Genomic DNA, 13,982 nt, shown 5'->3' with positions numbered 1-13,982 from the left:
ACTCCATTTTACTGTGGACCTCATCAGCATCAAGGTTGCCTTCAAAGGGCCAGTTGTATCTGCAAGACTGGATGTCCAGAGCCCCACACCCACCCTTATATCACTGTGCACCCCCCTGGAGGATGGGCAGAGGAGGGCTGGAGTCAGCTGTCTAAGTCTGTTGAATGCTGAGACCATGGGAGGCAGAGACAAGGTGGTGCTGTGGATGCACAGAGAGGTGCAGGATCTAAAGGGAGAAGTTCTGTCATCCTCTCTGCTGCCAACTGCTGAGACAAGGAAGGTTGCAGAGACGAGCCTCTCTGCAGCTGCAGGAAGAGGGGCAGGATCTGGTGGAGGAGTTCTGTCTTCTCTGTTGCCAGCTGCTGAGACAAGGGGGCAGAGACGAGCCTCTCTGCAGCTGCAGGAAGAGGTGCAGGATCTATAGGAGGAGATCTGTCATCCTCTTTGTTGCCAACTGCTGAGCGAAGGAAGGGGGCAGAGACGAGCCTCTTTGCAGCTGTAGGAAGAGGTGCAGGATCTATAGGAGAAGTTCTGTCATCCTCTCTGCTGCCAACTGCTGAGACAAGGAAGGGGGCAGAGACGAGCCTCTCTGCAGTTGCAGGAAGAGGGGCAGGATCTGGTGGAGGAGTTCTGTCTTCTCTGCTGCCAACTGCTGAGACAAGGGGGCAGAGACGAGCCTCTCTGCAGCTGTAGGAAGAGGTGCAGGATCTATAGGAGAAGTTCTGTCATCCTCTCTGTTGCCAACTGCTGAGACAAGGAAGGGGGCAGAGACGAGCCTCTCTGCAGCTGTAGGAAGAGGGGCAGGATCTGGTTAAGGAGTTCTGTCATCCTCTCTGCTGCCGACTGCTGGGACAAGGTGGGGGCAGGGATGAAGGGGGGGTGCCGCAGCTGCAGGAGATGTGCATGGGCCATGTGAAGTGGCATGGTGGGTCAGTAAACAGTCATGAAGTGGTAAACTTTACAAATGACAGTAGAACAGGATTTGGGAATCTTAGTGCCCACTTTGCAGTGCAGAAGCCTCCTGTTAGGGTACGGACGGGTGTATATTAAAGGCTAAGTTCAACTTTTTCAAACAATAGCCTATGCAGGCAAGCGGCCCCTGTAAATGACTATTCATTTTGTTGTCCTATCTGTAGGCAATTTAGAAGCCTTTATAAAATCTCCCATTTAGCAGTCCCCATGTTCTGCCTTTTTTATCATTCTTGTAATGCAGGAAGTGAGTGTCCAATGGTTTTCATGTCCTGGCAACAAGGCAGGACATGGGGATTGCTAATTGGGAGTATTTTGACCAAGCTCCTGGGCGACCCAGATGGTCTACAGGTATGACAATAATTTACACACTCACATAGTTTTTTTTTTTTTTTTTAATATCTACTGGGTCCCCTTTGCTGCATAGTCTATTTTCTGGAAAAGGTGAACCTAGCCTTAAAGCTTATAGAAAGAATAAGCCTTTATGGCCCTTTAGCTTTTTCTGAGTTGCATACATAAGTGCACATAATCATGCCTTTACGGAGTTACAAAAGAGTAGAACAATTCAGACTATTATGAATTTTTCTAAAACTTTTTGTCTCTGAAATGACAGCTGCGGGGATACAGTTTCTTATAATGCACAATGTTCCCATAGTGTCATTCAAGGATTAGGAAATGCTTTTTGTAAATACTGTGTGGTTTTCCTTTTATTTTTAGCTCTGCACTCTGCTCTGTGTTTAGAGAAGTAGTGTTTGTTCTCTTTTAATAAAAGACGCTGGCTCTCTTTTCAAGTATTTACAATTCCACAGTGTTTCTTTACGTTCACTGATTCCTCTGTAAATTTGTCTTTTCTGCTTTGTGTAGAAAAATTGGTTTGTAGATGTAAACTCAAATTGGATGACCGTTTGCTAAAGCCCTGTGTGTAGTAAATAATTACCATCTTTTTCATTTTTGAAAATACTGTTTTGTTTTTTTAATCTTTTTTTTTTGCATCTTGATGCGTTTGATGTCCTCCAGCCTCCTTGTTGCTATTTCCTGTCAACATGCACTCTCAAGTGGTGGTTGCATATAAGGCATGTCATGAATAACTGTCACAGTTGCTTCTGCTCTCAACCGAACTGTCAAGCCATCAAATGGCTGAATCATAACTGATCATGTGTGCAGCACTATGACAACTGCAGATCAAACAGAGACTAAGATGGCAGCTTCCTTGGCTGTAAAGGGTAGGAGGGTTTAGTTCAGCTTTAATGGTAACATCAACGGAACATGCCTGCACAATGAACATTGTCATGTCAGCTTGTAGTCTCCACCAAAAGCAAATTTGACACGGTGACAATACAGAAAAAGAGCATTATTACTTCATAAAGGGAAGTTCCTGATCAGGGACCTGGGTGGCAGAATTACTAGGTATTTTAATGAACTTGGAATAAATATTAAATTGGTATTAAATATGAAAACAAACCTTTATAATATTGTAGCTTAGTAATTCATAGATGTGGTGGCAATATATCACACAGAACTGTCAGGTAGCGTGTGACAACAAGATATACCCAAAATGAATTAATAAGAATTAGTCCATACAGTCCATAGTAGTAAGGGATATCAAGGAGAAGTCCACAGGATGGATGGATCCACAGGTGGATGGGGATTGCACACACAGTCATCGGCAGCTTCTCAGCAGGAAATGGGAGTTCCCTCAGACACAAACAAAGACAGCAGAAAGAGGGCACCTGGGTCAGTGCGATAGTAAAAGCAAGTAACACTTTATTCAGATACAGTTACATAAAAATATCTTGCAAGCTACACACAGGGTGGATGTGGATCACCAATCAAGCAGTCGGCCATCCTGAGGGATGAGAAGAGAGCTGTGGGGATAAGCTCAGACCTGCCATATGGAGGTGTTTAACCAGCAGCGTCTCCAGCGCTCACAGAACTAGCAAGAGACCAAATCGGGAAGGGGGGTGGGCCGCAACGCGTTTCCGAGGCACCGCCTTCTTCTTAATAAATGGTAAAAAATCAAATAATAACTATATAAAAGGTGACTTCAAATAAAATAACCAATTATGATCACTACATAATTAATTACTGTAAAAAATACAAATGATAAATTTATCGAGATATACACCAGGTAATTCCTATCAGCATATCTAAAGGGCAATGGATATATACACACACAGACTACGAGGAGGGGGCGGTAAAAAAAAAAAAAGGTGGGGGGGGGGGCGAGAAGAGGATATTCTGTTGTGAGTATAGGTATCATAGAATTGTGTTGCCTTCTATCTCCTCCTTCAAACCCCCAGGCGCCAGAGAATTCAAGGAAAAAATCCAGTAGGTTTCCCTACGGCATAACCTCTGAGACCTTTCAGCCCGGGAGTCACAAGGAGGGATAGATTCCAACACCCAGACTTTTAACCCTTCAGTGGATTTAATATGGACATAAAAGAAGTGCCTAGGGACGCTATGTTCATCTGATCACTTTTCATTAAGTCTCCGATGTTGCCCGAATTAGGCCCTTGCTGCCCAAATAGTGCAGCCTACATATAGGAGGCCACAGGGGCAAGTCAAACAATATATAACTAATTCTGTTGAGCAACTGTAGAATTGCTTGATATGATAGCTTTTACCTGAATTATCTTTAAAACTCTTCTGGTGGTGCTGTACGAAGCGGCGCCAGAAGAGCCACCATCTGATTTTCTTTACACTGAAACATACCCGTCAGATTGCAAAAGGTGGTTTTTTTTTCTTTTCCTGCCCCCTCCTCATAGTCTGTGTGTGTATATATCCATTGCCCTTTAGATATGCTGATAAGAATTATTACCTGGTGTGTATCTTGATAAATTTATCATTTGTATTTTTTAGTGTAATTATGTAGTGATCATAATAAGTTATTTTATTTGAAGCCACCTTTTATATAGTTATTTGATTTTTTTACCATTTAATATAAAATACTATCATAGATGTGTTACTATGCAACCGTTCACTTGGATCAAATGACATTTTTTATCATTTTTAAGGATTTTTTATAATCGTGCCCGTTTCCTTTATTCTATTTAACCACTTGCCCACCAGGCCAATTCTGACATTTCTCTCCTACATGTAAAAATCATCATTTTTTTGCTAGAAAATTACATAGAACCCCCAAACATTATATATTTTTTTTAGCAGAGACCCTAGAGAATACAATGGTGGTCATTGCAACTTTTTATCTCGCACGGTATTTGCGCAGCAATTTTTTAAACGCTTTTTTTGGGGGAAAAAAAACTTCATGCTTTAAAAAACCGGTAAAGTTAGTCCGATTTTTTTGCATAATGTGAAAGATGAAGTTGCACTAAGTAAATAGATACCTAACATGTCACGCTTCAAAATTGCACGCGCTCGTAGAATGGCGCCAAACTTCGGTACTTAAAAATCCCCATAGGCGACGCTTTAAAAATTTTTACTGGTTACATGTTTTGAGTTACAGAGGAGGTCTAGGGCTAGAATTATCGCTCTAACGTTCGCGGCGACACCTGATGTGTGGTTTCAACAGCGTTTTCATATGTGGGACTTACGTATGCGTTGGCTTCTGCGTGCGACCACACAGGGACAGGGGCACTTCAAAATCTTTTTTTATTGTTAATTTTCCTGAAAATTAAAAAAAAAAAAAAAATGTTTTGATCACTTTTATTGCTATTACAAGGAATGTAAACATCCCTTGTAATAGGAATATGGCATGACAGGACCTCTTTACAGTGAGATATGGGGTCAATAAAACCCCACATCTCACCTCTAGGCTCGGAAGCCTAAAATAAAAAAAAAAAACAAAAAAACGGTCACAGCTTCCCAGCCGAGGCGGGGCCGTTTTTTTTTTAATGCAGAGACCGGGCGTGACATCGCGCCTGGCCTCCGACGATCATAGAGACTCCGGTGACCACCTGGTCCACCGGAAATCTCTATGGTGGACATCCGGGGCTGGCGGATCTGTTCTTTGACTCACTGATCACAGAGGTGAGGTGAGTCGGTAGAAGCCCCTCCCGTCCCGTCCCCCCCCCCCTCCCGCCCGCCGCCCGTAAGAACCAGCTAGCGGCTGACCAGCCCCTATGGTCGTTCTTATGGTGTAGGAAATCGCCAGCTGAAAATGCCGATATCCCACCACAAAGCCCAGGACGATTACGGCTAAAAAAGATAAATATAACAAAATAGGGAGTGGCGCTGTGCATAAAGGATGTATTGGTGTATAATGTTTATCTGATGGTGGTAATAGATGTATCAATGTGATATACTATAGGGAACAACAATAGATAGTAATCGCTTTGAATGCAGCACTATATATCCCACATAAAAATAAAATAAAAATAATTAAGTGCTGATTAATAGATAGATTAGTTAGTGCCAATAAATATAAAAAATGCAGCTGTTATCCCATATGCAAAAATAATAATATTAATGTTAGTAACCACTAATAATATAGTATAACGTGAATGAAAGAGTGGTAAGTGCGAAAGTGTCAGGTACGATACAATTAGCAATGTTCCAGCATCTGCTGGATGGTAAAAATAAACTGCAAATATTAAATAAGGGTAGAGGGTGCACACAATCCTCTATAGTGAAGGACAAAAAATGCAAAGCAATGTGTGTGAAAAATTATATGAAATTATATATATATATATATATATATATATATATATATATATATATATATATATGGTATATATATATATAAAAAATGTATATAAGATAGAGGGTGTCCGCAACCCTCTATAATAAAGTGCTGAGGATGCAAAAAATAGATGCGTGAAAAAAAAAAAAAATATATATATATATATATATATACAAATATGAAATATAAATATATTTAAAAGTGTGCAAATTTTAAGAACCAAACTAGTGAATAATTGGTATATATATAGAGGTATGTCTCTAATAGACTGGTGGTAAAACAATTAGTAACAATAATAAGTCTCATGTGAAATGACAAAAAGTTCATGTGATGTCTTCCACCGGATTTCTTCCAGATATTTAAAACAAACTCCCCCTAATGTGATTCCACTCACCGGAACGCTATACCCCTGCAGGGGTATAAGCATAGGATGTTTGTATGCCGGGTGCCGATCAAATCCAGGTGCCAATCAAATCTTTATATGTTGATATCCCCTCCAATACAGTTCCTTGATCGGGATCAGCCACTCGTACACAGGAAGGAGATGGGGGAAGATGATAATCCCCTGTTGTAATCCTATTTCCAGCCGGACATCCGCTCCAAAGTATTATATGTAATGAAAGAATTGCTCCACATAGCGTAACTCCATTAAATAACTTTTATTTGTAGATGCTTATACAGTCCAAGGAGCATAGTGAATCCAAGGAATGAAAAAATTAAAAAAGAGAGGAGGGAGCGTGCAAGCTCTCTATCTCCCCTAGCCGTTCCGGGACGCAGCGTGGTACACAGCTACCGCTTGCGTTCCACCGGTCAGCTAGCGAAAACCACAGTAACAGGAAGTGATGTTGTGCGTGCCAAGATAGTCCCGCCTTACGCGTTTCGTCACACGGACGTCATCGGAGGCGCTGCCATCTTGGTCCTCTCAACGTCTTATATCTGGGTGCAATACATGCCGCGGCCAGTCCCACATAAGATGCTAAATGACGAGCATCATATAAATCCAATCAAAAAATTCGCTCAATTATGGAGACGAAAACCAAAGTCTATTCACGTTCAGCATCATTAGACAAAGGGAGATACTGGATAGGGTCTCCTTGAGCGCCATCTAATGGGATGTTTATATTTCTTATTATAGTTTACATGGAATAGCGGCCGTGGAAGAATGTAATTTGCAAACCAGATACTATCTGGTTAAACTATACATATTAAATGGCAGTCAGATAACTTGAACCCAAAAGCAGGAAGGTAAAAAGTATAGGTTCTAATTACCTCAGGAGGTATAAAACAGAAAAATAAATAAATGGATTAGAAAATATATATATAAAAGATATGTATATAGAAATATATATATAAAAATATTAATTAATATTATACACATAAAAAATATAAGCGATACGTTAAAAAATCTTGTATAGAGATGTGTAAAGAAATGAACAGGAGTGTGTTATATAATCGGAGCTGGTGTAAACCAGGGGAAGAAGAGAATATGTTAGTTTACCAATAAATATGTAAGACTGTAATAAAAAGAAATAGTGATGAATCATATATATAAAAATCTTAAAAATCTTCGGGAAATTAGGGGATAGGATAGGGACGCGTACAGATTCCACCTAATTAAAAATGGGTAAGAAGCACTTCAGAAACAATAATGGGAGTGGAATAGGGGCACATATAAAATCCTCTAATTTAAAAATTAGATAAAAAACAATTCAGATCAATGTCCACATTTAACCCTCTGGGGACAAGACTCCCTAGGCGGTATATCCACTTAGTTTCGTTCTGGGACACTTTTATTCTTTTGTTACCGCCTCTCCAGAAAAGTTGGCCAGTATAGCCCTGTTGATTGGACGACTGGCCACGGCCAGTCTCTGTACAGTTTTATTCTGACAGTATAAATTGTCCCCTCTAGAGGGGGGCGGCACATTGGAAACACGTTGCGGCCCGCCCCCTTCCTGATTTGGTCTGTTACTGTGAGAGCAGATGTGCGAGCTGGAGATGCTACTGGTTATACACCTCCATATGGCAGGTCTGAGCTTATCCTCAGAGCGTTCTTCTCATCCCTTGTGACGGCTGACTGCTTGATTGATGATCCACATCCACCCTGCTTTCAGCTTGCAAGATACTTTTATGTATGTGTATCTGAATAAAGTGTTACTTGCTTTTACTATCACACTGACCCAGGCGCGCTCTTTCTGCTGTTTTTATAGATGTGGTGGCTGCACTTATTTTTCTTTTTTTGGCCTCTATTTTCACTTCTTGATCCAGCCAGTAAGTGTTATTTTTTCCCAACTTCCTTTCACAGACCAAGCTGTTCCAACTAGAGTGGCAGTTAGTGGGTTGAGACACCCATTTAAAGCATAACTAAATCCACTGACTTAACAGTTTTCCAAAAAAGTTACATTAAGGCTGCATTCACACCTGAGCATTTTCAGCTCATGGAACTCTTGTAAAACGCCTGAAAAATGCCCAACAAGCAAAATCCCATTCATTTCAATGGCACGTGTTCACATCTGAGCGTTTTATCACCTGAAGCAAAACACCTGAAAAAACGCCCTAAGCTCAAAAAAAAAAACAAAACAAAAAAAAAACCATGAGCTTCTTTGGGGCAGATTACAGGCATTTTTCTGCCTGTTACATTGGTGACCAGAACAAAATTGCAGTAAAAACCGTGGCAAAAACGCGACTTTGAAACGCTCAGGTGTAATTGCAGCCTAAAGCATACTGAGAGCTATAACTATCAAGCCATCAAATGGCTTGTATAATAACTGATCACATGTGCAGCACAATGGCAACTGCAGATCAGAGGCTAAAGCTGGCCATACACTAAGAGTTATGACCAGCTGTGCGAATATTTGTATGAAAATTCTCAGTACATTTGATGACTCAACGAATGTTCAAAAGTATTTTAACCACATGCCTACCAGCCGCCGCAGTTGTACTGCGGCAGCATGGCATGGCTGGGCGAAACAACGTTATGCAACGTCACTTTGCCCTGTGGCCACTAGGGGGCATGTGCGCACCCCCCGCTCGCTCCCCGAGACGATGCGAGTGCCCGGTGGTCTCGATCACCGCCGGGCTCCCGCGATCGCTCGGGGCACACGGAGAACCCGGAACTGCGTGTGTAAACAAGTTTCCCTTTCTCTGAGCAGGGAACTGACAGATCGTCTGTTCATACAGAGTATGAACAGCAATCTGTTAGTTTCCCTGCACAGTCCCCATCCCCCTTCAGTTAGAACACAAACTAGGACACACATTAACCCCTTCACTGCCAGTGACATTTTTACAGTAATCAATGCCTTTTTTTTTAGCACTGATCGCTGTATTAATGCCAATGGTCCCAAAAATGTGTCAAAATTGTCCGACGTTTCCACCATAATGTCGCAGTCACGATAATCCCTGATCGCCGCCATTGCTAATAAAAAAAATAAAAAATAAAATAAAAATGCCATAAAACTATTTTGTAGACTATATAACTTAACTGTGCAAAACAATATACGCTTATTGCGATTTTTGTTTTTATGTTTTTTTTCTTACCAAAAATATGTAGAAGAATACGTATCGGCCTAAACTGAGGGGAAAAAAATGTTTTTTGGGGATATTTATTATAGCAAAAAGTAAAAAATAATGCGTTTTTTTTCCTCAAAATTCTCGCTCTTTTTTTGTTTATCGCGCAAAAAATAAAAACCGCAGAGGTGATCAAATACAACCAAAAGAAAGCTTTATTTGTGGGGAAAAAAAGGACGTTAATTTTGTTTGGGAGCCACATCGCATGACTGTGCAATTGTCAGTTAAAGTGGCGAATCGCAAGAAACGCTCTGGTCTTTGGGCAGCCAAATGGTTCGGGGCGGGGCTGAAGCGGTTAAATATAATAAATATTATTAATCGATTTTTGAATTAATGGACTTTCCCAAATGAAAACACTGTTAGAAATATGTTCATTTGAGAAAAAATTTCCACCCTGCTCCTTTGAATTTTCTCAGTAGTGTGGTCAAAAAAGAACATAAATTTGATCCCACTAATGATTAGAAAATCGAACACACATTCTTAAAGCGAAAAAATTTGAACAAATTGTATTACTGTACGGCTAGATTAAGATTACATCTTTTTTGGCTATGAAGGATAGGAGGGTTTAGTTCCGCTTTAGGGCTGGTTCATACCATCTTGACACATCCAAGTGCGCTCCCGTGCAGCATTTTTCGGTAGCCCATTAACTTCAATGGGCTGCTGAACATGCAGGAATGTGCAAAAAATACAGCAGGCACAAATTTTAAAATTGCAACAATAACCCTCAGTATTGACGTCAGGGAATGCATAAATAACCCCCAACATTAGTGGCAGTTCTGGTAACCTATCCCCCTCACCCCAAACTGGGCCTCAGTAGTAGTGCTGTTTAACCCCCACTCCCTATTGATGGGAAATGGCAGTGCTTTTTACATTGACACCCCTACATTCCAAACTGCATTGGTGGTCAGTGCAAGGTTATAGAATAAAGGGTCCAATCGGGTCCGGCTGAAAAAACGGACTGCTGGACCTGATCGGACCTCTAATGTAAAAGGGGCCTAAAGGCTCAGGGCGGTCAGACTGCGCATGCACATTCTTTTTTAATTGTATTTTAGGTTGAAACCGGGTGCCCTGTGAATCTAGTTGTTGAATTTCTAGTTCTAAACGTGAGCCTGTGCCGCCTTTCTCACTTTGAAAGTTTATAGGCAAGCCCTTGTTTGTCTTTCCAGAGCAACCATGTGCTCTAGGGTTCCAAACCTTTAGCAAACAGCTCCTTCCGAACAAATTGCTCACACCTTCTACCTTCTCCCTCCGTTGGGTTTGTTGGTTCTTAGCTGACCTTAATCAGTTTTTTTTCTTTTAAATACACTAAATCCCCCACGTCTACTCTTTACAGGTGTTTACTCCCTTTCGGAAACTGATCCTTAGTGCTGACAATAGGAAGGACATGGAGGAATGGATGGCGGCGCTCAAGTCTGCTCAGAACCGTGAGCTCTTTGAGGTAGTAACCTGTATATATCCAGTGACAAATATGTGGTGTTTTGCTGCTAGGAAGAAGATTTAAGTGATACTGGGTCATCGACCTGGGAGGGACACGTGCCCATTGTATTCATTATTGTAGGGAGGGGTAAAATGACAGAGCAGTATTTCTCTGTCCGAGGAAGTCTTACATGCTACTTTCTATTTATAGAATGTGCGGCATAACTTGCCGACTTACCTGTCAGATTTGTTATCATTGGAAGTTATGAAAAGTATTTGCAAGTTTTGTTCTGCACTTTCTACTTTTTTTTTTTCTCTCTTGTGCAGAGAAACAATCAGGAAATAGTTTTACCTCCTAAGTTTAGGGTAGTGTCACTTCTCCTGTCATTTGCATAACAATCCCTGATAGGCAGCACTGCTTAAGGCAGTATTTAGACCTGCTGTGCCTGCGTGTACACACTTCTTTACCTGCACGATCTACGGCTTTATGTTTTTCTTTTTTCTCATGTTTCCAGTCTGCCCAGTACAGTGTGGACCATTTCTCCGGAATGCACAACTGGTATGCCTGCTCCCATGCTCGACCCACCTACTGCAATGTGTGCCGTGAAGCTCTCTCCGGGGTCACCTCCCATGGACTCTCCTGTGAAGGTATGTGGAAGGAGACCTACGGAAATTCCATATGTAGTGCTGTGCAATCTTTAGCTGGTTTCTGTTTGGAAATCTCTAAACCTCAAACTTGTATATTTGTTTTTTGTGTGTGTATTTCTATATAAAAAATTAGGCAGTGCAGATAATATCCATGGTGAGTATTCCACCTGCTGTAAGCCAAGTGTACTAATCTCCAAGCCACTATGCCGCCCTTCCAGATTTGTGGTCTCGCTGTTTGTGCTTTCACAGGATCTTATAGTCATAATATTAAGACATTACGATATGTCAAACATGAAGTGCAGTTTGACTTCCCTTGAGCATTAAGATGACATACAGATATTAAAAACGTACCATAAAACGGTTACATGGACTGTTAAGCACCGTTCAGTTAATTATAGCTAGCATTAATATATAATTTGTACTGTATCTGTTAGTTTCTTTAATGAATCATCCATTGCCACAGGGCAGGGCTGGGATTCCATACTATTTACTAAAGCCTCCTTACCTTTACTGAAGATTAAATGTTTACTTTGTTATTATGGTAATGTATTTGAACAGAGTACCCTGACAACACTGATGCAGCTTACATTGCTATATACCTGCTGTAGACTGGTTATGTTTGTGGTGGCTCTTATCTTGACGTAATATATTGGTGGAAGATAAAAACATTTTAAAGCAGGGCTGTCCAAACTTCCTGGGCCACATTGGAAGAAGATGATTGTCTTGGACCACACATAAAATTACACTAACAATATGGACGGCTGATGAGCAGAAAAAGTCGGGTAGATTACAAGCTAACAATCACTGATATAGATAATGGACCTCTGAGTAATAAAATTTCTTTTTTTGTTAAATATTTTTTATTTTAACCACTGGCCCCTTCGGAAGATTTACCCCCTTCATGGAAAGGCAATTTTTTGCTATAACGCACTGTGTTACTTTAACTGACAATTGAGTGGTCATGCGACGCTGTACCCAAATACACTTTTTTAAATTTTTTTCCCCCACAAATAGAGCTTTCTTTTTGTGGCATTTGATCACCACTGCGTTTTTTTTTCTTTTTTTTGCACGCTATAAACAAAAAGAGGCCGACAATTTTGAAAAAAATATATATATATATTTTTTACTTTCTGCTATAAAACATATCCAGTAACAAAATAAAAATAAATCAATTTAGGCCAGTTTATGCTAGATATTTTTGGTAAAAGAAAATCCCAATAAGTGTATATTGATTGGTTAGCGCAGAAGTTATAGAGTTTACAAACTATGGGATATTTTAGTTTTATTTATTTTGTTTTTTATTTTTACTAGTAATGGCAGCGATCAGCAACAGTTGGGACACTGACACTTTTTGAGAACCAGTGACACGAATACAGTAATCAGTGCTAAAAATATGCAGTAATGACACTGGCTGGGAAGGGGTTAAACAGGGGCGAGCAAACAGTTAACTGTGTGCCTAGCCAGTGTTTGTGCACTGTGTGGGAGGTGATTTTTCTATGGGAAAGCATTGATCCATATTCCTGCTTCACAAGCGATCTGCCTTGTTTCTGGCTCTGTCTAATGATCGGCGGGTGCCAACAGACATCGAGTCTGTGGTACCCGCAGATCAGCTCCTGCTGTGCCTTATCACAGTGGAAGCGGGTCACCAGCAGCGCGCATTCGCGCCCCTGACCCGGAAGTTTTGGATCACATACTAGGTACATGATCTGGAGCAGAGCCTCCGTCCTGCCACAGTATATGTACGGTGGGCAGTCTGCGAGTAGATAAAGGTAAAAGAGGACAGCATAAAACGAGTGCGATACCTGACACTGTTTTTCATAACTAACACATGAATATCTGGTACGATGGATATAGTAGCAATTCTCAATGAATTCTTGACTCAGATATTTTGGTTCTAATTTTGCCCTTGATATGCTGCATCCTTGAACATAGTTGCCCACATGGTGCTGCTGAAAACTGATGACATGGATAAGGCGTGATTGTGAAGAGAGGGAGATTTTTCTTTGGGAAGATTAAACTTCAGAACTTAAGTTCAGTAAAATGTTTTAAATTTCTCTTCGGATGCATGTGTTTGCTAAGTGTAAATGCATTTCTACAAAAAAAATTCCCCCAAAAATCGACATTTTTAAGTAAGTTTACAATTTTGTGTTGGGCGGCGATCATAGCTGTCTTGGACTGCAGGTTGGACACCCCTGTTTTAAAGTAAAATAACAAAAATATATTAAATTTCTGAAAGAAGTCTGCTTTTGCGTTTTAGACCAATAGTATTGCATAACACAACAGCGGCTCAGTGGTCATTGTTGATATCTTAAGCTGGCCAGAGATGGAGCGACTCTTGCATCCATCTTGAATGTGTAGATGGGGGAATCCATTCTGTTTTTTACATTCAGCATGCTGGCTTAATGAGAAAATGAACCATGTATATCCGGCTTTACAGCATTAGGTTCCTGCAGACCAGGGCCATATCTGCATGTGGTTTGTGTGGGTTACCTCTGGATGCTGCAGTTTCTACCTGACATCCAAAAACATATGGGTACTGGGTTGCTGTCTGTGCCCCCATTAGGGAAATTTATCCTCTCTATTTGTCCTGTTTACCATTATCATTGAAAGTGAAATAAAAAAAGAAAATTCCAAATTTTGGGTTGTCCAGATAACTAATAGGACCCTTCATTGTAATGTACATGATGTATGTTTTTGACCCTTCATTGTAATGTACATGATGTATGTTTTTGACCCTTCATTGTAA

General features: G+C 40.7%; 1 protein-coding gene across 5 annotated transcripts in view; it reads left to right on the top strand.

Annotated features, from left to right (window-relative positions):
- The window catches only part of DGKD (diacylglycerol kinase delta), a 169,345-nt gene that overhangs the window by 92,538 nt on the left and 62,825 nt on the right, over positions 1-13,982 (top strand). For all 5 annotated transcript variants that reach the window (XM_073625749.1, XM_073625750.1, XM_073625748.1 and 2 more), the window contains exons 4-5: positions 10,506-10,610; positions 11,104-11,236. In XM_073625749.1, the coding sequence (XP_073481850.1) occupies positions 10,506-10,610; positions 11,104-11,236 (238 nt within the window). The remainder of the gene's footprint in view (positions 1-10,505; positions 10,611-11,103; positions 11,237-13,982) is intronic.

This window comes from Aquarana catesbeiana, linkage group LG04 (genome assembly GCF_042186555.1).
Source record: "Aquarana catesbeiana isolate 2022-GZ linkage group LG04, ASM4218655v1, whole genome shotgun sequence".
Classification (NCBI taxonomy): Eukaryota; Metazoa; Chordata; class Amphibia; order Anura; family Ranidae; genus Aquarana; species Aquarana catesbeiana.
This window is presented reverse-complemented; position numbering and strand designations above follow the sequence as displayed.